This window comes from Buteo buteo, chromosome 10 (genome assembly GCF_964188355.1).
Source record: "Buteo buteo chromosome 10, bButBut1.hap1.1, whole genome shotgun sequence".
NCBI classification, from domain to species: Eukaryota; Metazoa; Chordata; class Aves; order Accipitriformes; family Accipitridae; genus Buteo; species Buteo buteo.
Window position 1 is genome coordinate 39,005,940 of NC_134180.1, and position 18,952 is coordinate 39,024,891.

Consider the following 18,952-nt stretch of genomic DNA (forward strand, 5'->3'; position numbering starts at 1 on the left):
TAACATACCAGGCTGTCATTGGCAAATATCTGTATATTATCCACAGGCGAATTCAACATCTTTGCTATCTTCCACCTGACGCTCCCTACAGTTTCATTGCTATGAGCCTGTAAAATTAAATGACAATGGTTCAGTAAGTCTGCTCAAGCAGTAAATTCCAAGAGAAAAAAAGAAAAATCTTCCATTAAGGTCTTCCTGCTCCTCTGCATAGGGTGGTAAAGGTATTGTTCACAAAAGAGACTGACAGGGTAGGACAGCAGTAGAAATGCTCCATCACTGACAGTAAGCAAACAACTTCTTCCCACCCCAGAATGGTGATCAAAATACATTTTGTCTACAGATACTTCCACTACAGTAGCCTTAGACACAATTTTAACATTTTCAAATAGAGTTTTCAAGTTGACTGGAGTCCTTAAAACCAGCTTACTCTGTTCAGTCCAGGCATCAAAAAACCCAAGAGTAGCTACATGATCAACACTGCAAGACACATATAACCTATGCACACATACCTCTATGGTGAAGGTATCTTTGGTAGACTCGTATGTAACATTAAGCGTTAAAAGATGTCCGTGGAAAGAGGCACCATGAGGTAGAATAGTTCGGGGAACGGAGTAAAGGTCCTACAGGAAGGGAAGGATAACAGTGAATACCACCCTTGAAAACAAAGACGTTTCTATGATGGTATGTAACAAAGTTACTATAGTTACATAGGTTTAAATAACTTTTACTAATTTTAATAATATTGGAAGTTGTGTTCTTAGCCTTGCTTACTAAGAAATTACATATCTTACCTCTATTGTTATCACATAACGCTCTGCCAACAGCAGCAGTCTCTCAATTATTACAAGTTTAGTTGACCTAGAGATAAATGTTGAAAACAAGAGTAACTTGTCTCAGAGATTAATTTTCAATGCCAATGGGTAACCACCATGAATTAGATGTTTTTAAATATAACTCCTTAGAGTTAATTCAGTTGAAATTAACTAGGAAAACAGGCCAAGAAGCTTGCATTATATTGCTTGAGATGTAGCCAGCTTCAGAAGAAGCTTCATGTTTCTAAAGGTACACCCCGCGCTCATATTTAAGCTACACACATTTAGGTATGTGTAAGTTAAGCTAGAGGATGAAAAACCATCCTTTTCTCTCCCAATTAAAAAAACCAAACAAATGCAAACCAAACCCCACTGCCCCAGAAATATTACATGACTAACAGGCTGGTAACAGTTTGTGGATCTTTCTGCGGCTTTTTGTGTTTCTCTCTTGTTTTGATTGGTTTGGTTTTGGTGGTTTGGAGTGGGGGGTGTTGGGTTTCTCTGTTTGGTTGTTGTTGGAGTTTTTTGTTTGTTTGTTTATAACGCAGGTTTTTCAAAGTCTCTTTGGAACTCAAATTGCGTTGTAATTGGAATATTCAATTGAGAAACCACCAGAATATACAACTACCAATACTGAGAATTTTAATTAGTACTCAAAATCAGGTGGAAAGCAGCTGGGAACAAATGTCTACTGTCATATTTATTCTTTTAAAGGCAGGCCTACCTGTAAGGAGACTGAACTGATGTTGCTACCGTAGGCATAGCAGTTGCTGTAAGCATTTTTGTAGCTCTTGTAACAGCATGTGTTAATGTTGGACCACCAAGTGCAGAGCTGGCTGCCTAGAATACAAAGCAGAGCATAAGTGCTAGTTTACATGGACAATTAGTACGTCCTGGAGAGCTAAGAGGACAAGAAATATTTGCAGAAAGAAATCTTTTCTTTAAATAGAATTATCGTAACCTATTATTCTAATTCTAAGATACAAAATGGAAAAGGATGTAGGTAGAAGAACAATTAAGTTTGCCCTTTACCTCTAATCGTGTGTAGCAATCAGCGATGAATTTCTTGTGCAGTGATACTGAATCCTAAAGATAAAATATACAAATTAATTAGAACTTAAACCAAAATCATGGGAATCACTCGAACTGACAGAACACAATAAATTACACATTTTAACATGCAGAGCATCAAGGCTCTATGAATGTCAAAGCATTTTGATGTACAAATATATGCCTACCTTTTTCAATCTAGGAGTTAGATTAATATAGCTGTAATTTATTATCAACTGGATAGCTTCATTGGCAATTTCTTCATCAGGTGACTCCATTGCAATCTTCCAAATGAAATCCATTCCTATTAATTCCAGTTTTTCTACACTCTACACAAGAGAGAACAATAAAACATGATTGGACTTCTTACACAATAGTGAGTGGAACCACAGGAACAAAACAGTTTTCCATCTGCTGGAAAAGCATATTTTGACTGAACCTTAAAAATTTTCTTTTCCAATACACTGCCAAGCTTTGGCACAGTGCAAAGTGAAATCAATAGCTGCAGATTTGTATAGTTACGCTAGAAAAAAAAATAATTTGTTTACAGGTGGATAAACAAGTTCCAAAGAACACTCTCAGTCAAGCCAACCGAGAAATTAAAAACTTCAAAAGCACAGAGAAATTTAATCGGGAATGGAATTTGTTTCACAAAGGTCAACACGGTAACTAACCACATAATAAACCATCACAAAACCTACTATGATACTTGGCAAAAAATTATGCATTTGAAGTCAGTTAACTCTCTGTGATAAAGATCTAAAATGCCTGTGGAAAACTACTTAACATATAACCATTACTTTAACAAAAACACTGAAGGATCATAGAATTAAAAGTTATTGTAGGTTAGAATTTTAATATTATAAGCCTAAATGTCTTGTAAAGAAGAAGAAAAAAAAAAAAAAAAAGGAATATTCCCCTGCTAGGGAGAATCAAAAAATGCACACTAGAATTCATGATTATTAATAAAGAAGTAGCTCACTCACTCCTCCTGCAAAGCTTTAGAAGCTACATACCAGCTTCCAGCTACCAATTGCTGAATTTTAACTGTCATAATTCTGGACTTTTAGCTTCAGAATTTAACAATGTTAAAGCTAGAAGGATGATCTGCATATTAAATACAAACAGGACCATGTCAAACAGGCACTAAAGAATCCTTGCCTTGTCTCATCTCCTATCCCCAAGACGCCACAGGTAGTATATAAGAATGAACTTGCCAGAACACTCACCAATTGAGTGCCTTGCCTCTTTAGTCGATGGTCACACAGGTTCACATTTTCAAAGAAAGTCTTAAATAAACTAAAACCTGAAAGTGAAAAAAGGTGCAAGCTTTTTATTCAGGTCAGGCTAAGTTTCTATGCTTTTTTTAAAAAATGAAGATATCAAATACAGGAGACGACCTTTTCCCTCTACAATTATTGAAACTCAAAATGATAGGAAAAGACCACTTGATTATATTGATTTACGGAACTGTTTGGATATTTAATTTGAAGGCTTAGGAAGCAGATTTCTGATATATATTTCAGAAACAAATCTGTTGATCAAAGCCATTTTCTTACCATTCATAGTAATTTCATATGACTCCAGTTTAAGAATTTTCTCTTTGAAGAGCTGTTGCTGTACATCACTCTCTAGATCATGCTGTCCTTTTGTAAACCACTCAAAGCACATCTGTGAATGAAAGGCAGATGTATTTTTACCCCATTGTCAGGGCAAATAGTTTTATACAGCATTGGCAAACTATGTCAGATACTGTAGTAACTCATCTTACAGAAGTTTTATCTACAGCAAGAGGTTCAAAATCTAATCTCCTAGTAACCTCACATATTATACGGGCTGTATTGCAGCATTAGGGTACTGCACTTTCATAGTTATCTTTCACCCAAATAATGCTGAATGTCTCTTTTATGACTCCACAAACTTGCACCTACCCCTTTTGAAACCAGTATCCATAAACCTGCAACTAATCTCCTGGCCAACATTCCTCCTTCAGTCAGGTTTAATGTTAAAAGAGCATCCTAGTCATAAACGAACATGTAACAGTGGCTCCATTAGCCTACACAAAGCTTATAAATGCCTTATGAGTTTGTGTTTGCTACTTAATGTTTCACATGTCTCAACAAACACACGTGCTATTCATAATCCATTAAGATTCACTCTGCAACCACAGACACCAACTTTTCAAGTTTTTCTTACCTCTCGATCTAACTCACAAACATCCTGGCCAGTTACAAGGCATTCCCAGATCTCTCTGGCACGATTCCAACCCAAATAAAGGGTGGCTTCTTGCAGAAAAAATGCCAAAAATTTTAGATGTGCCTCCAAATACTGAGAAAGAGGAAACAAAAACTCAAGCTTAAGACTTTTCTTTCTGAAGCAAGAACTCTGAGCATTCTTTTTATTTTTTGCAAACTTAGTTGTCAAATAACAGTACACTTTGCAAAGCTTGGAAAACAGAAATTGTTTCTGCAGTGAAATTTATTTCTATTTTACACAATTTTTAACATTACTTCTTTTTGATTACCTTTCTGAAAAGAAACATTAAAGTCCCCTTGGATTTGCTATTACTTTCCTGATATTGATATTATTTGACACTAGTTATTAAGTCACGAATAGTGTGGAAAAATAATTATCAAAACCTCAGCAACAAACTGTTACAAGCTATCTGTATGTGTGGCTTCCATGTCCTAACTAGTAAATCTGTTTCAGGTTTCAAGAGCTTCACACAAATTCAAAGGTATAGTCTCTACAAGGGTAGCTGAAGTAAAGCTGGTGAAGAAGCTGAAGATGCACAAACTTGGAGACAGGAGGTCCTGAGGTGGAGAAATCTAGCTCTCAACCAGTTAAAGACTTTGCCAAGAAACTTGTAGATTGTGATGTTTGCCCACCCTTGCTCTATAATATAGTAACAAGGCTACAACAAGCCCTGATAGGTAAGTGTCAGAACTATAAATAAAAACAAGTGTAATTATTCACCAGAGAGAACATACATACCAGTGAATTCCAAAAAAACGAAACATTACCTAATCTTATGCAACTTGGTCAGTAATACTCTACATGTTTTCAAAAACCTAAGGTAGTAAGAAATTCAGGGTTCAGTACCTCCCGGTAAGTGTATCGGCCATCCACTAACGTTGCTCCAACAAGCCCTCCTGGACCCGCCACAGATGCAGCCAAACGGTGGCATGATATTAAGCTTCCTGTCACCAACTTCACTATTTCAAAGTTTTTCTTTAGATCTTGAATAATGCTCTTGGCAAAAAAAAAACAAACAAAAAAACCCCCCAAACAAAAAACAAAAAACCAAAAAAACCCACAAAACATTGAGAGAAGAGATTTTTAAGAAAATACATGAACAGGCACATGCACACAACAGTCTGCTCTTCTACAGACATGTGTCTTATCAGAAGGAGTATCGTTCCCCCCTCACCAGTCAGCTGTATCCCTTCCAAGCATCCAAAGCCCCCTGACACTAGCGTTTTCAGCATGTGCTGAAATACACGTGCTGCAGATTGCAAACAAAGTCCCACACCTCCACTCAGCCACTGTATAACACATGTGACTTGCTGGTATTTTAGTCTGTTTTCCAAGAGTCAATGTCAATTCAATTACAAAGCAGCTGGTCTAAACATTAGCCATTGTTCATTTCTTAACAGAGCCTGTTAATTATTCTACAAAAAGCTGAGAGTAAAATAAATCAGTCCTGACACAGCAAACAGATTTATACGTACATATACATGCACACGCAAATGGACGGCACACAACACAGCATCTCTACTTGAACAATTTGTTTATGCTACATCACTAAACTGTACTTGTCAAAATGTTTTTTAGTATTTTATTTCCTCACTTCTAAATTCAAACTTCCATGTTCTACAGAAGCAGAGCCACACAGACGTAACAAAGGCTTCAAAAATCATCTCAGCATATATTCTTACCTTGTCTTGTTTTTGGTAAGTTTGCTTAATAAATGAACGCGTGATTTCATGGAGCTGACGTAATGCTGGCACCACCCACACAAATTGAGGATTATTGTGCTGGGATGACTAGTAGTAGGAAAGGTAAAAAAAATTACACATGTGTACATGCTCAACAACTGATTAAGTTTCCTCTTAGACTCCTAGAAGCCTAACAACTTCTATTAATGCCGCTGTTTCAAAACAACAGCTACTAGCTCTGAAGGCTTCAGTTACTTGTTCCTGGTTCCTTTCCAAACACACACAAGGTGCCCTTCACTTTCTACAAGAAGTCCTTTGACACACACATATGCCATTTTGCTATCCTTATTATTATTAAGCCCAAAGTACCACCTCCTTGCTAGAGAGCATGCAAATTAAGTAGACAAAAAGAACTCAGTTGCACCAGGGAGAGATGATAACCACCACCTTTCCTCAATTATGGGAGATGAAGCAGGCCTGTTAGGGCATAAAAGGGCAAATCCAGTCAAATGTTATTTATTGCTGAAGCAAGAATAATAGAAGAAAGAACCTGAAATACTACTGAGGGTTAAGAGATCAGAAGAAATTTCTGATTGGTGCTGCGAGGAGCCCTCTGATAGGAAGCAAAGGATACTTAAGCTGCATTTTGAAAGAGATCCTACAAAGAATAACCCTCCTACCTCATTGTTAGAACTGCTCATCACTTTTCTGGGAGGCTTCATTTTCTGTAAAGTTTGACCACACAAACCAGTACTGAGGTTGCTTGTTCAGAGAAGTGATGTCTGGTTTAAATACTGACAACAACCAATACCACCTACACACTTAGAGAGATTAAAGTAACCTGCCCATAACAGAAAACTCTCCACTGAAGACTCCCTCATGTATTTGAGAATGCTGCCTTAATATTACATTCCCTCCCAGTTTGTCTTCATTTCCCCTAATGAAGGGAAGTAAGAAAATCAGGTATTTTTAGAAGCCTGCTGTATGGTTACCCCAATCCCTTCTAGCCTACAATTATAGCTTTCCACTAGTGTTTCCCACTGCAGCACCCTTATAAAGGTCCTTGCTAGAACGTAATTAAAAAGAATGCAAGAATAGGAAAGCACAAGAGAAGATCCAAAAGAAAAAACTGCAAGTTTTACAGACATTGAGAATTCAAAGTTTGCAATCTGTATTCATAAACACACACACAAATAGTGTGACTGATATTGAGAAGCAACATACTATGCCTCCTAAACAACTAATATACTCTACAGATGCTGCAACATAGACAAAATCTAATTTATCATGAAAGAAATGAATGAAAAAAGTGCAAGCCTTTTTCTTTATTTACACTGTACTTCAGACAAAAAAAAAAAAAAAGGACAGGAGCATTCCTGCAGACCTCAAGAAAAACTGCCTGCTATGTGAACAGTACAGGATAGAATATATGCAGTCTTTTAAGCCATGCACATCTCTGCTGCTGCCAGGAAACATCTTAGCACAGGCAGCTGCAGGAATGGCTTCTTTATGTTAGATGAAAAGAGTTTAAGTATTTTATTAAAATACAAAACTACTATGATTTAAATATCGATTTGCATTTTGAGACTTAATGGTCATGCCAGAACACATGCTTAACTCAAAGAAAACTAATCTAGGCTTTCACATGAAAGGGACAGTTAAAATACTGACATACCTTTAGAGTGGTTCCATTTGCAAATTCTAACCTTGGGCCCATCCTGGTAGTTTCCCATAAAATGATCACTCCTTGTGCTGAAAATTTGCTTAAAACAAAGGCAAGAGACTTACTATGAGTCTCATGGTCAACAAACTGGCTCACACAAAGCCTACCCCTCTCATGGACTCCCCAAGGTAAGAACTTACAGATGGGACACGCAATTTGTGCATCTTGAAAGAAAGGGCAACATCAAGGCTAGATAACATTACATTTTTGAAAAGATAAAATAATAAACCAACCCTCTTAATATCCTCTATGCATTTGATGATGTAATTTCTTTTCACTGCCTCTTTCACTGCATAGGCATCACTGAGGATTGTCAGATGTTCCTCCAAGGCCTGCTGAATAAGACTACATGGTAAAGTTGGAAGATGAGCCAGCTCCCAAAGTACCTCCAGAACCTAGAGGAAGAAGTACAAGATCAGTCAGGACCTAGGAAGTACAGAGACTAGCAACCCTACATTCAATAAAGAAAAAAAAAAAAAATCAAAAACATTCACATGCCTTTCCAGTGGTTGTCTCCACCCGTGCTTCTCGACCAATGCGCCCTATCAGGCTCAACAGCTTCTGTCGCACTCTATCACTCTCTGTCTCCCAGCTCTGCATAGCAAAGAAATAACATTCACTATTAAAGCAGCAAGCACTGTCAGTCTGTTAAGTCTCAAGTGTACACAACAATATAATTTACAATTATACTACTGCAGGAAAATCAAAAACCAAACAAGTATGTTTCCACCACACATATTTCCTTATTTTTGTTACTGGGAGTTACAGTACTAATGTGCCCAACTCTCTTTCAAATATGAACTGTCAGAGATTAAATATAATAATAACATCTCACTTTAAGTACCTTAGCACTGTCTATATAACATACTTAAAATCTAAGTCAATTAGCAATACAATACAGTAACATACCAGGCTTTTGGGTTAACAAAAAAAAAATAATCAGTATTAACAGTGTTATTTTTATAGCCAACGTTATATTTATATATTTATGTAGGAAATATAAACATATTCAAGGCATTTGCCTTTTGGTATGCTGGATGCACACATATGTCTCATCAATTCTCTTCCTAAGGAATGTAAATTCATGTGAAAACTTACCTTTTGGATTAGAACAAATAAATGATTGAGCTGATCAGAGCTAAACTTCACAGCAGCTGCAGCAATAATGGTATGTATGTTTTCAATCACAGTGGACGACTGTCCTGACTGAAAAGAAGAGGAAAAACATGAGAATGTATGTCTCCCAAATGAGATAGAGAAAAATCTTCATGTAAGCATTATCCTACTATTCATACTAATGAGAAAGAATAACAGCTTTTGATATGTTAGAAACACAAGGTAAGAATAACTGTCTCTGCTCCTCGTTTCACTGGCAGAGAGGTCTTTGGAAGTAATTCTAAAGCAGGAAAGAATAAATTAGTCTGCCATTATTACAGCAGCTTCAAGATGCTGCAGTGCCTCATACCGCTGTAAGGTGTGGTGCCAGCAATACAAACATCACCATTTTTATTGCTTGGTTAAGTTCATGTGTGGGGTGCTCCATCTCTGACACTCTTTAAGGCTTTACTCAAAAGTAAGCAATACAAAATCTCCTCCCACACTGATGGGAGCACCATGGTAACAACAGCCAGAAGAGGGGAGAAAGTATTGCATTTTATTAAAGAATAAAAGTGAGTGAGCTAGAATCATACTTCAGCTCTACTAAGCATGCAAGACTTGCTACCATGCCCGCACATACTGTGCATCTGACAGCATCCAATGAGGTTAGTCTAAAACTTCAACATTTGGACAGAGAAGAAAACCATTTCCTGCAGCAGAAGATTACATTTCTGGTCAAAATCTCCACATGTCATTTGCGTTAATCAGTCAAGCCACCTTTCCTACACAGTGATAAGCTGAATATACATAAAGTGAATGTGAAAAGATGACTTGTCAGTCAATTATATGTATGTACAGGAAGTTAAACAGGAATTCATATAGCTTGAGCCCACTGTCTTTAAAGTCACGCTATGAGCTGCATTCAAATTTATACCTCCAGCCATGAAAATTAATATCCGTAGGCATGGTCTTTGGTCTAGACAAACACTCTATCACCTATTTCAGGCTGACAACCTCCTATTCCAAGGCAAATATTTTTGCAGCCCCTTAACACTTGTTGCAAAGAACTGAACTTCAGCATAAGATTTAACAGCTGTGTTACAAGAAACTGCCAGAACACTTGATTTAAAATGGTAAAGAAAGAAGTAGAAGAAAGCCTTTGCATTAATTATACTGTTAAGATCTCAACACCTCCACTTTGCAATAAAAAGAGATGCATATATTATAAACAAACAAATCCCACCATTAGAATGTTTGCTTTTGTAAGGCAGTCTAAAAGCACCTGCCTGGTCTTGGTTGCTTACCTGAATTCTCCAAATTTTAGTGAGCTCGTCTAAAGATAACTTACTGCCCAGCAGTTCAATAATTCCCTTTATACGATCACAGTATTGCGCTTGGTCTATATTACCTATGAAACAAAGGCAACTAAATAAATATATTTAAACCAGTCTTAAATACATTAAATGCATAAGAATAAACAAGTTCTTTTAAAAGAAGAAGGGAGACAAAGCTATCTTCATTTGAAAGTTCTTTCTCTACCATTACAGACAAACCTATGAGTCCAAAGAAGAAGAACAAGGCTCTTTCCATTTTTTTGTTTTACTTCATACATCTGATAGCAATTCATACCTATAGAATGTTACTACTTGGATACACCCCCCCCCCCCATTTTCTCTCTTTTCTAGAGGCTAACAATATACAAAGATAAACTGAGAGTAAAAACCCCACGTACAGCAGAAGACAGCTGCACAGATGTCAAATAGAGGACTAGATAATAGTTGCAGAATTTGCAGGGTTTTCCTTACTCTATTTTGACAATGACAAAAATCTTGAACTCCTTTGTTAATAGTGTCCTATTAAAATGTATTTAAAGGGACAGATGGAATTTTTAAATTTAAGACATTCAAAGCACATGCCAAAAGTCTTTGTGAAAGTGCTTACCTTCTAGAGCAATTGACAGAACAGAATTTTCTACTAGCCAGTTTAGTAATCGGTCTGTATCTATTGCATTCTTCACTGACTTGGATACAGTGCTGTCTTCTATTAATTTCGTTACCTAAAAATTGCAAAATGTGAGATTCTAACAATGATTCCCACATAAATTATATAGGCACACAATGAAATCTATTCGAAAGGCTTACTCCAAAGCTTAAGTGTGAATCCTGAAGTATTTTGAGCACGGGAGGTGTTTGGGGGTTTTCTGTTTGGTTGGCTGGTGTGGTTTGGGGTTTTTTTGCATTTTGTTTTTGTTTGTTTGTTTTTGTTTTTTAATAACCTGTTTAAAGGCAAATTCCTAACCAGAAACACCTTCTTGTCATCAGTCTCTTGATACAGTAGATTCTTATTCTCAGTCTGACACAGAAAAGCTGGCCTGTGCTGCCAGGTATATTTCTACAGATATACCAGAAGTAGGTTATCTCAGGCTTCTGCTTGTTACACACAAATTGGTGTCCTATTTTTTATCCAACATAGAACCGATACAGGCTCCTCACTCTAGGGAGTAAGAGTACATTTCTGCTAAAGCCTTCAAAAGCCACACTTCTGTAACTTCACCAAGGACACACAGCCTTTATGATTAAGAACCAAACAGCAATGAGGTTTAACATCTCAATTTTCCCATAAATAAAGAAGCAAAAAGCACAAAAGAGGGACTCTAAAACACCTTACAATGTCTGCATACTAAAAAAAAAAAAGCATTTTTTTTGGACACTTAAATTGTGCGAGTTCTGGAAGGAAGAGATGAATGAACAACTCTAAACCACAACTCCAATCAAAAATGAACTGTTTTCTTCTACTTAGATGTAAGATTCTAGCACAAAGAGCCCCGGTTCATAAACTCCAGCTCCTAGGCGCTACTACAGTGTCCATGTACAACCGTAATAAAAAAAATACAGTTACACAGTGTAATGACCAGATATAACTGGACTGGGACACCAGTCTAGGATTATGTCTCATTTAGTTTTTTTTTCCCTTTTCTTTCAATGAGAGGAGGAGAGAAACGGGATATCCCATAGGATGCTCTGAATTATCAGGGTTATCTCAGAGTGAATATTCAATGAATAGCACAGATCATTGCTTACAAATCAATCTGAAATTGCAGTTCTTGGAAAAGGTTCAAACTATGGCTAGTTGTTGTCTAACTGAAAGGTCACAGTCCTTGCAGTGGCTACTAATATTACAAACAACTCCTGTCATATTAACTTGTTTTGGTATTTATTACGAACTGAGCTTTTGCTAAGGCAACATAATTTGTCGGGAAATATTGTGCCACCTCTTTTTTTAAGGTTGTGGTTTCGATGGCTTATTAACAACCCATCCCACCTACACACATGCACGTGTGTGCGTGCACACAGACACACAAAAAGCAAACCTACTTCTTTGAGGGAATTCATTTTTGCACTGAAGTGAGGAGATTTTAACATGCGCAACAGAATGTCCAGGCGTAAGTCATCTACCGCAGTTACCAAATCAGGTTGGAAGCGCATACACAGCAGTTTGATACCAGACAAGAGCTCAGGGATACTGACTAGTCTCTGTTTAAAACAACAACAACAACAACAAAAGTCAAATAGAGGCATTGCTATTTTGTTTCAGACTTCAATGATTCACAAAGAGTAGGTTTAGTGACCCAATACAGACTGTTTAATCTATGAAATGAAGTACCATGTACATCTGAAAGTATTACTTGTACACTAGAAATTTTAAAACAGAACCTTTAGTTAAAGTGGACTCTGTTGCTACAGATTTGGAACACTAAATCGCTCCTCTCTAGTTACACAACCTATGCACACTTTCCAGTTTACAATTAACAATTTCAGTCTAAGTAAAAAATCAACACTTAAAAAAATCTTATAGAACTGAATGCCAAATTCAGGGTAATACAGGAAGTAGTCACAAGTTACACGGACATTTTATCAACAGTTACCAAATTCTCAGAAGCAAACAGCTAATGCAACAATCATATGCATACTAATTATAATAATTTAACAGACTGCAAGACAGTAAGCATCTTCAAGTCAGTTAGAGGAGTGAGCATTCAGCACATTGCAGAAGGGTACCAACAAAAACATATTTGATAGCAACACCAGCAAAGTATTTTAAAAATGGTCGTAACATCAGATATCTACTGAAAAGGGTATTGAATGGAATTGGGCAAATATATTTTGTTCTATGTCATTCAGTCAGAATTCGTAACAGGCTGTATTTTTGCCAGTGAAAATAAAGCTATTGTTCTAGTTTACATTGCCAGCATTTCCAAGACACACAGTAAGTTCTTCCTAAATATTTAATATATAAAAAATTACCTTGTCTTTCAAGTCCTTTTCTTCTACATTCTGTACATATTTAATCATTTTATGAATGACTGGGTCCAGCATAGGCTAAAGAACATGAGAAAAGGCATGACAATCATTTTATGTTTCCTGAAATCAATTACATTACTCAGAAGATCTGGCTGCAGCAAAATGAAATACATAACTGAAAACTCACAAAGCAATACCTACAACATACATAAAACTATCCTGCTAGGTATGTCCAGAAAAAAGCAATTAGAGTAAGAAGCCATTTCAGACCACCATAATACAGGTTTGCAAAAAAAAGACAGACAGACCAACCAACCTTTCAAAATACATCAGTTATTAGATGCACGTGCCCTTCTGACTCCCTGTGGCTTCTAAACTACCTCCTCTTCAAATAAAGACTTAAAAAAACAATAGCTTTTGTTAGTGAGTGCAGGTGTGAAGCTTGCAGTACATTTGCATGTACAAATATATCATGGTGAATTTTTTCCTGTACCACAATTTTTCCAGTGTAAACTCTCATATCCACAGGCTTGATCTCAGCCAGAAAGTTAAACTTAACCCAAAATCCATCCATCGGGCTAGATTCTTTTCCCACATGCTTGACACTGAAGAAGCTTACTAATGGCAGTGGCAAAGCTTCTCACTGTTGCAGATGTTGATACGTGACTACAGATCCCTGTGCTTAGAAAATTAATCTGAACATTGTCTGAGCCCTTTATCCATCACCCTCAGGATGCTCAAAATGGTTCTTGTACTTTATGCAATGTGAGTTTTGAAGGCTTTTCAAATTAGTCACCAGTTTCACACCAACACAGTTGTAATCTAATTTTCAGTTCTTTGATAACTCATAACAAAGGCTTTTTACCTGTACTACAGAAGAGTTAAGATATTCTGCACAAACTCCAAATGGTTGAACTAATGCAGAGATTGCCTGAAAGAAATACAACAAGTATTTAGGTGCATGTATGAGAGATCTTTTCAGAGCTAGTGATCTATACCTTAAAAAGCAAATGAAGGTGAAAAAGTATTATTTATCTCATACGATAATTTCCAGTCATTTGCTACAAATTGATTTTGGTGTGCAAGTACTTTGCAACAACACATGGTTCAGGAAAGAGATTTACTCTACAGCGTACAGTATGTGTTATATATTTTTGCCTGAAACAAAAAATGCCTTCCCAGTTTTCACTGATCTTGGTCCTCTCATCATTCTGTTCAGTCTTCTCTGTCTGATCTTGTTTCAGTCACAGATATAAACAGACAGAAAGGGACAAATCACATTTTGGTTGCTCTCTACGGCAATGAGAAGTGTGAATGCAAGGCTTAAGGTTAAAGCCAGATGGCAAATTTCTTTCCCAAAGCATTAAGTGGGAGAAAGCTTTTGTAAATGTGTCTGTCCTATACATGTCGAGATCTCTTCAATGAACGATCTTCAAGTGATATCTATCATCTAGAAGTTAAATGCATAAAGGCATTTGTTTGCTAATAAATAATATAAAAATTGGTTTCTTCTCACTCTGAATCAAGAATTGTGAAATTGAGTGTGCACCACTACAATCAAAGGCCTAAATTAATTGATGCTGACCCAGACTTCCTTCCTAAGCAAGCAGTTATTAATCATTAAAGTCAAAGTTTCTACTGCAGGATCAGGATTTGAATCCGAGTTTTCCTATTGTTCTGTCATGCTCACATATGAACCTATCTCTTTATAAAAAGCAGCAAATATCAACATCCCAAGAAAAGAAGTTTAATTCTCTCCAAATGGCATTTCACTGAAAGCAGACTGATTTTATACTGGGCAACAAGATTCTAAATGACATTGTTTTCCCTTAGCCTCCTTGTTCTTCAAAGCTTTAAAGATTCTGAAGTCTCCTGAATATAGGTTAGGAAGCAAAAACGAAACAAATTAGGCTTTGTCACCAAAAATAGTTTAGCACTGTTGAACCAGTCAGTTTTTAGACACAGCTCTTGAAAAGTTGCTTAGGATTAGACAGTGTCTGTCTTCCTAAGGATTTTTTTTTCCTTAAACAATGATTTCTATAATAAATGACAGCAGTCAATTCACTTGCAGCTAAATGCAGCTACAGCTGAAGTAAACAGAAAACCAGGAATGTACTGGTAAATAGACAGTGAAATGAGATTGACTGATGTCTAATAGGAAGACTGAATGTTAGCCAGAAAGGTACACTAACCCTTCCTCTTTTCTGTGAAGTCTCAAAAGCTCTTTAGTTAGGATTCTTATGCACTACCTCATTTGACCTCCAGTCTGACAGCACTCCTCCAGGGCTCTGTGGGAGTGTTGTTCTGGTACCAAAGCAAAGGTAAGACCACTGCCAAAAGGGATGCTACTGGTTCTACATGAAGTATGTAATGGAAAGGGAGAAGTCTCATGACAGAAGATGAACTTACCCCAAGTTCAATATCTTCTGAATTGAGTTTGGACTGAATTGCTGAAAAACCACCCAACTCCGCAAACTGAAATAGAATAATCAGTATTATGTTAGTGAACTACAGTATTTTATGTTTTAAATAAGCTATTATAGAAAATACTCCATTGACAGTTCCTGGGATGCCAACAATATCCTTTACCATGGAACATCACATTCAACATAAGCTTTATGTTCTCATGGAAGTTCAGGGGCACACTGGGGAATGCAATGCAACTATACCTGATACCGGTTTAAACATCAAGCTAGAAACACTGTCTTGGGCAAAAATGGTTATAGGGAAGAAAGCTAGACCACATATACCAACAGCTGACTGGCCTGGCACGTTTGACTGGGAAACAGCACCGCAGCCTAAGGTGAGTTCCTGACTTCCTCTAATCATAGCTATCATGTTAGGGTAAAGGTGCTCAAGGGAGAAGGCAGCAACTCAAAAAGACGTATTTAGCAAGGCCCCTTCCCTATATATAGGCAGGATCAAAATCTTAAACTTTTTTTCTGTGGTTGTCAGAAAAGTAAAGAGTGGAAAAACAAGTCTGGAGGGGGAGAAGAAATTATCTCTGAAGACCAATGAATTCAAGTGACAAATAACAATTCTGCTTGCTTTACGGTTACTTACTCTGTTTACCAGATCCACCAGCCACCCATGAGGTTCCTTGAACAATTAAAACATTAACAAATTAGTAGATGCAACATTAATGCTAAACATTTGTCTTCTGAAACAGAGATTTGGACAGACACATTCAGCCTATTAATCCACACCTCAAATGCATGCACTATTATTTCAAAGAAAACAGCAATGTGTTTGTAACAGCTCCTTTAATAAGCGTGTAACTGGAGCTCTGGTTGGTTCTCATTAGCATCATCCTTTTTTGGACTCCGCTTGACATCACTGACCACGTGCTGTGGCAACAGTACACGCTGTGGCTGCTGACTCACAAGCAAGTGTATTTATAGCACATTAGCAGCGTGAAACATTACTAAAGAGCCCTTCCCAAACCAGCAGATGTAGAATTTTCTTTCTACGGCCACAAACTTGTCTCCTGAAGGAGAGATCAACTCCACTGATGCTTTTTTAGACCCCACTCATCTGGAACAACTGTGACAAGACAGTGTAAACCTCAAAAACTGCCTCCCTGCCAGTGTGTCTTACTTGAAGATACCCTATCCTTGGCTGTCAGAAAAGCATGAATTCTCTGCTAGAACTGTACAGTTTGAGTTATCCTGGTCATTTCACACTCAACAGCCAAACAGATGTCAGTCCTCAGCTACAACAGATCTACCCATCTGACTGTGGTGCTACTTTAGCCATGAAAGTACACCAATTTCTAAATCCAGCCTCTAATAGAGAACTGGGACAATTTGAGAGGACAAATTAATTTATACAGACCAACATGTACTGAAGATCTATTTGCTGTAATTCTTGGTGACACATTTAAGCTTTCTTGTGTTATAAATACTTACTAATCAATCTTTTCTGAAACAAACACGTCTACCCTAAAAACAGCTTTTAGGGCATGGTTATGCTCACCTTCTGAAAAGTGGATATGGGCGAGACAGCATGCATGTTCCCCTCCCCGAAGACTTCTGCCCAGTTTCTCTGGCATACCTTCATTCGATTCTTGAAATGATATTCATTGTCGGGGTTAAATGCCTTGAAAGAAAAGCCCATGGCAATGAACAGTGTGGCTTATGCCAGTCTCAAAACTTATCTTGATAATAATTGACTTTTTCAGTTGAGCATTTTCCTGGTTGACAGTTAAAGATCTAGCAAAAAATAAAGTTTAACAGAAGACCCCTGCTCCTGCCTCTCAGTTCTCACTGTAGAAAGCATTCTGAAGCTTCCATTCTGTACAGACAATATCCAATACCCATGCGAGCCAGATAGTCATAAAAGGGGGAAATGAACTCAAAGTATCAGTTTTAAAAAATAAACAGTGACGTGACAGCAGATGTGGTATCAGTTTTAAAAAATAAACAGTGAAGTGACAGCAGATGTGGGGGTTTTTTTGTTTTGTTTTGAACACGCTAGTTTTCAGAAGTTTTGAACAGCACTCGTGCCTTAGGTATTGCATACTGGATGTTAAAAATCTGCAGCAAGCAATGGCTGCGGATTGTAAGACAATACACTACAGCTTAAATAGTTAGAAAAAGCATCAGCAGCATTAATATGAAATGCCAAATACCCAAATACTAGAAACTGCATCAGAGAGTCAAATACCATTGTAAGTACACTGAGCAGGCCCACAGGAATAGGATCTTGTTTTACTCTTTCTGCAACTAGGTCCACTAGCAGCATAAGCATGTTGTATATTCCTTCATGGATTTCAGTTCCCCATTTGTGAACAGCACTGGATGTCAACAGCTAAAAAAAAAATAAAATTTTTTTGAAGTTTGAGCACAATCACACAACAGGAAAAATTTATCAACCCCTGAGACTGTTTTCAGGCCAAATGTTTCCTTAGAGTGTACTAATCACTGTCTGGTGTGTTTTTCAGATGCTCTTCCTGCACTAATGGCTTAAGAGTTAATTAAATTTGTAATTTCATTGAAGAACACCTTAAATCACAGCTTATGACGGAAAAGAAAATGTATCAAAGCAAACTGTTTTCCATTTCCATGCATTAGTAAAGACTGTAACCTTTGCAAAGAACAACTAATATGAAACTAATTTGTTTGCAGATTGAACACACAACTATTAAGTCTTCAAGTAGGCGTGCCACAAAGCTGCACTGATTCAGCTGTAATAACCATTTACCAATTCACACAAAGAATATGCACCATGAAGAGAGAGGTATTTAATTCTGCTTTCCCACCTACTGAAACATGTTCTTTAAATCTGGTCTAATCTGGTTGTTTAGAAAGGACACTGAGCTTCCATCTGCAAACTTCATCTAATTTCTGTTAGCTGTGTCTGAACGTAAGCAGTTAAAAAGCTCACTATGTTAAATACAATTACTTTTTGTATCATTAATAGAGTTTCTTGCAAATATTTCAGCAAATTGTAATTCAGCACATTCTGAACTTAGATGTCTACAGACTACCCTTCTGGAGGAGCAATCTACACCGTCCAGTTAATATGCAAAAAATACCAAGTGATTTAAAAGCATTATATGTAAGGTTATTTCTCTAATAGCCAAATGGAAAAAGATTTTTTCCCTTAAATTTCTATCTTCCTTAAGTATAGTTATATCCTCAGTATTTTAAGATTAGTACTGAGTAACTTTTTAAAAGGTGTAAATATGTTTTTATACATATGGTCAAAAACTGGGCAAGAAATTTAGGCACTATCAAAAATGGATGGAATAGTGGGAAGTGGAGAAAATTCACAATGACCCAGAGAAGAACAGCCACAGAGGCATATTAGGCATTAAGCACCGAGGGGAAAGACAAATTATAAACCTATCATGAAGAGGTAAGAAAGAATTCAGCAATCCTCCAAAGAAGGAGCAGAAAGAATAGAGTTAAAGGAAATCTGATTCTGAACTTGCCACTAATGGCTGTATCCAAAGATCTTTAAACCTGTCTGTAGGCTTCACTAATTACTACAGAGCTCTTCATTTAAGGGCAGGGGAGGCAGGGGAGC

General features: G+C 37.1%; 1 protein-coding gene across 3 annotated transcripts in view; it reads right to left on the reverse strand.

Moving 5' to 3' along the window:
- Positions 1 to 18,952, reverse strand: part of USP24 (ubiquitin specific peptidase 24) — a 65,792-nt gene that overhangs the window by 32,558 nt on the left and 14,282 nt on the right. For 2 of the 3 annotated variants that reach the window (XM_075037182.1, XM_075037184.1), the window contains exons 4-27: positions 17,588 to 17,731; positions 16,898 to 17,020; positions 15,986 to 16,021; positions 15,332 to 15,397; positions 13,788 to 13,853; positions 12,926 to 13,000; positions 11,996 to 12,154; positions 10,563 to 10,677; positions 9,926 to 10,029; positions 8,622 to 8,729; positions 8,022 to 8,117; positions 7,757 to 7,918; positions 6,481 to 6,525; positions 5,801 to 5,908; positions 4,965 to 5,114; positions 4,059 to 4,190; positions 3,422 to 3,533; positions 3,092 to 3,168; positions 2,051 to 2,191; positions 1,845 to 1,898; positions 1,537 to 1,652; positions 792 to 858; positions 510 to 620; positions 9 to 107 (exon numbers count right to left, since the gene is read on the reverse strand). In XM_075037182.1, the coding sequence (XP_074893283.1) occupies positions 9 to 107; positions 510 to 620; positions 792 to 858; positions 1,537 to 1,652; positions 1,845 to 1,898; positions 2,051 to 2,191; positions 3,092 to 3,168; positions 3,422 to 3,533; positions 4,059 to 4,190; positions 4,965 to 5,114; positions 5,801 to 5,908; positions 6,481 to 6,525; positions 7,757 to 7,918; positions 8,022 to 8,117; positions 8,622 to 8,729; positions 9,926 to 10,029; positions 10,563 to 10,677; positions 11,996 to 12,154; positions 12,926 to 13,000; positions 13,788 to 13,853; positions 15,332 to 15,397; positions 15,986 to 16,021; positions 16,898 to 17,020; positions 17,588 to 17,731 (2,466 nt within the window). The remainder of the gene's footprint in view (positions 1 to 8; positions 108 to 509; positions 621 to 791; positions 859 to 1,536; positions 1,653 to 1,844; positions 1,899 to 2,050; positions 2,192 to 3,091; positions 3,169 to 3,421; positions 3,534 to 4,058; positions 4,191 to 4,964; positions 5,115 to 5,800; positions 5,909 to 6,480; positions 6,526 to 7,756; positions 7,919 to 8,021; positions 8,118 to 8,621; positions 8,730 to 9,925; positions 10,030 to 10,562; positions 10,678 to 11,995; positions 12,155 to 12,925; positions 13,001 to 13,787; positions 13,854 to 15,331; positions 15,398 to 15,985; positions 16,022 to 16,897; positions 17,021 to 17,587; positions 17,732 to 18,952) is intronic. The other variant, XM_075037183.1, reaches the window with a different exon arrangement.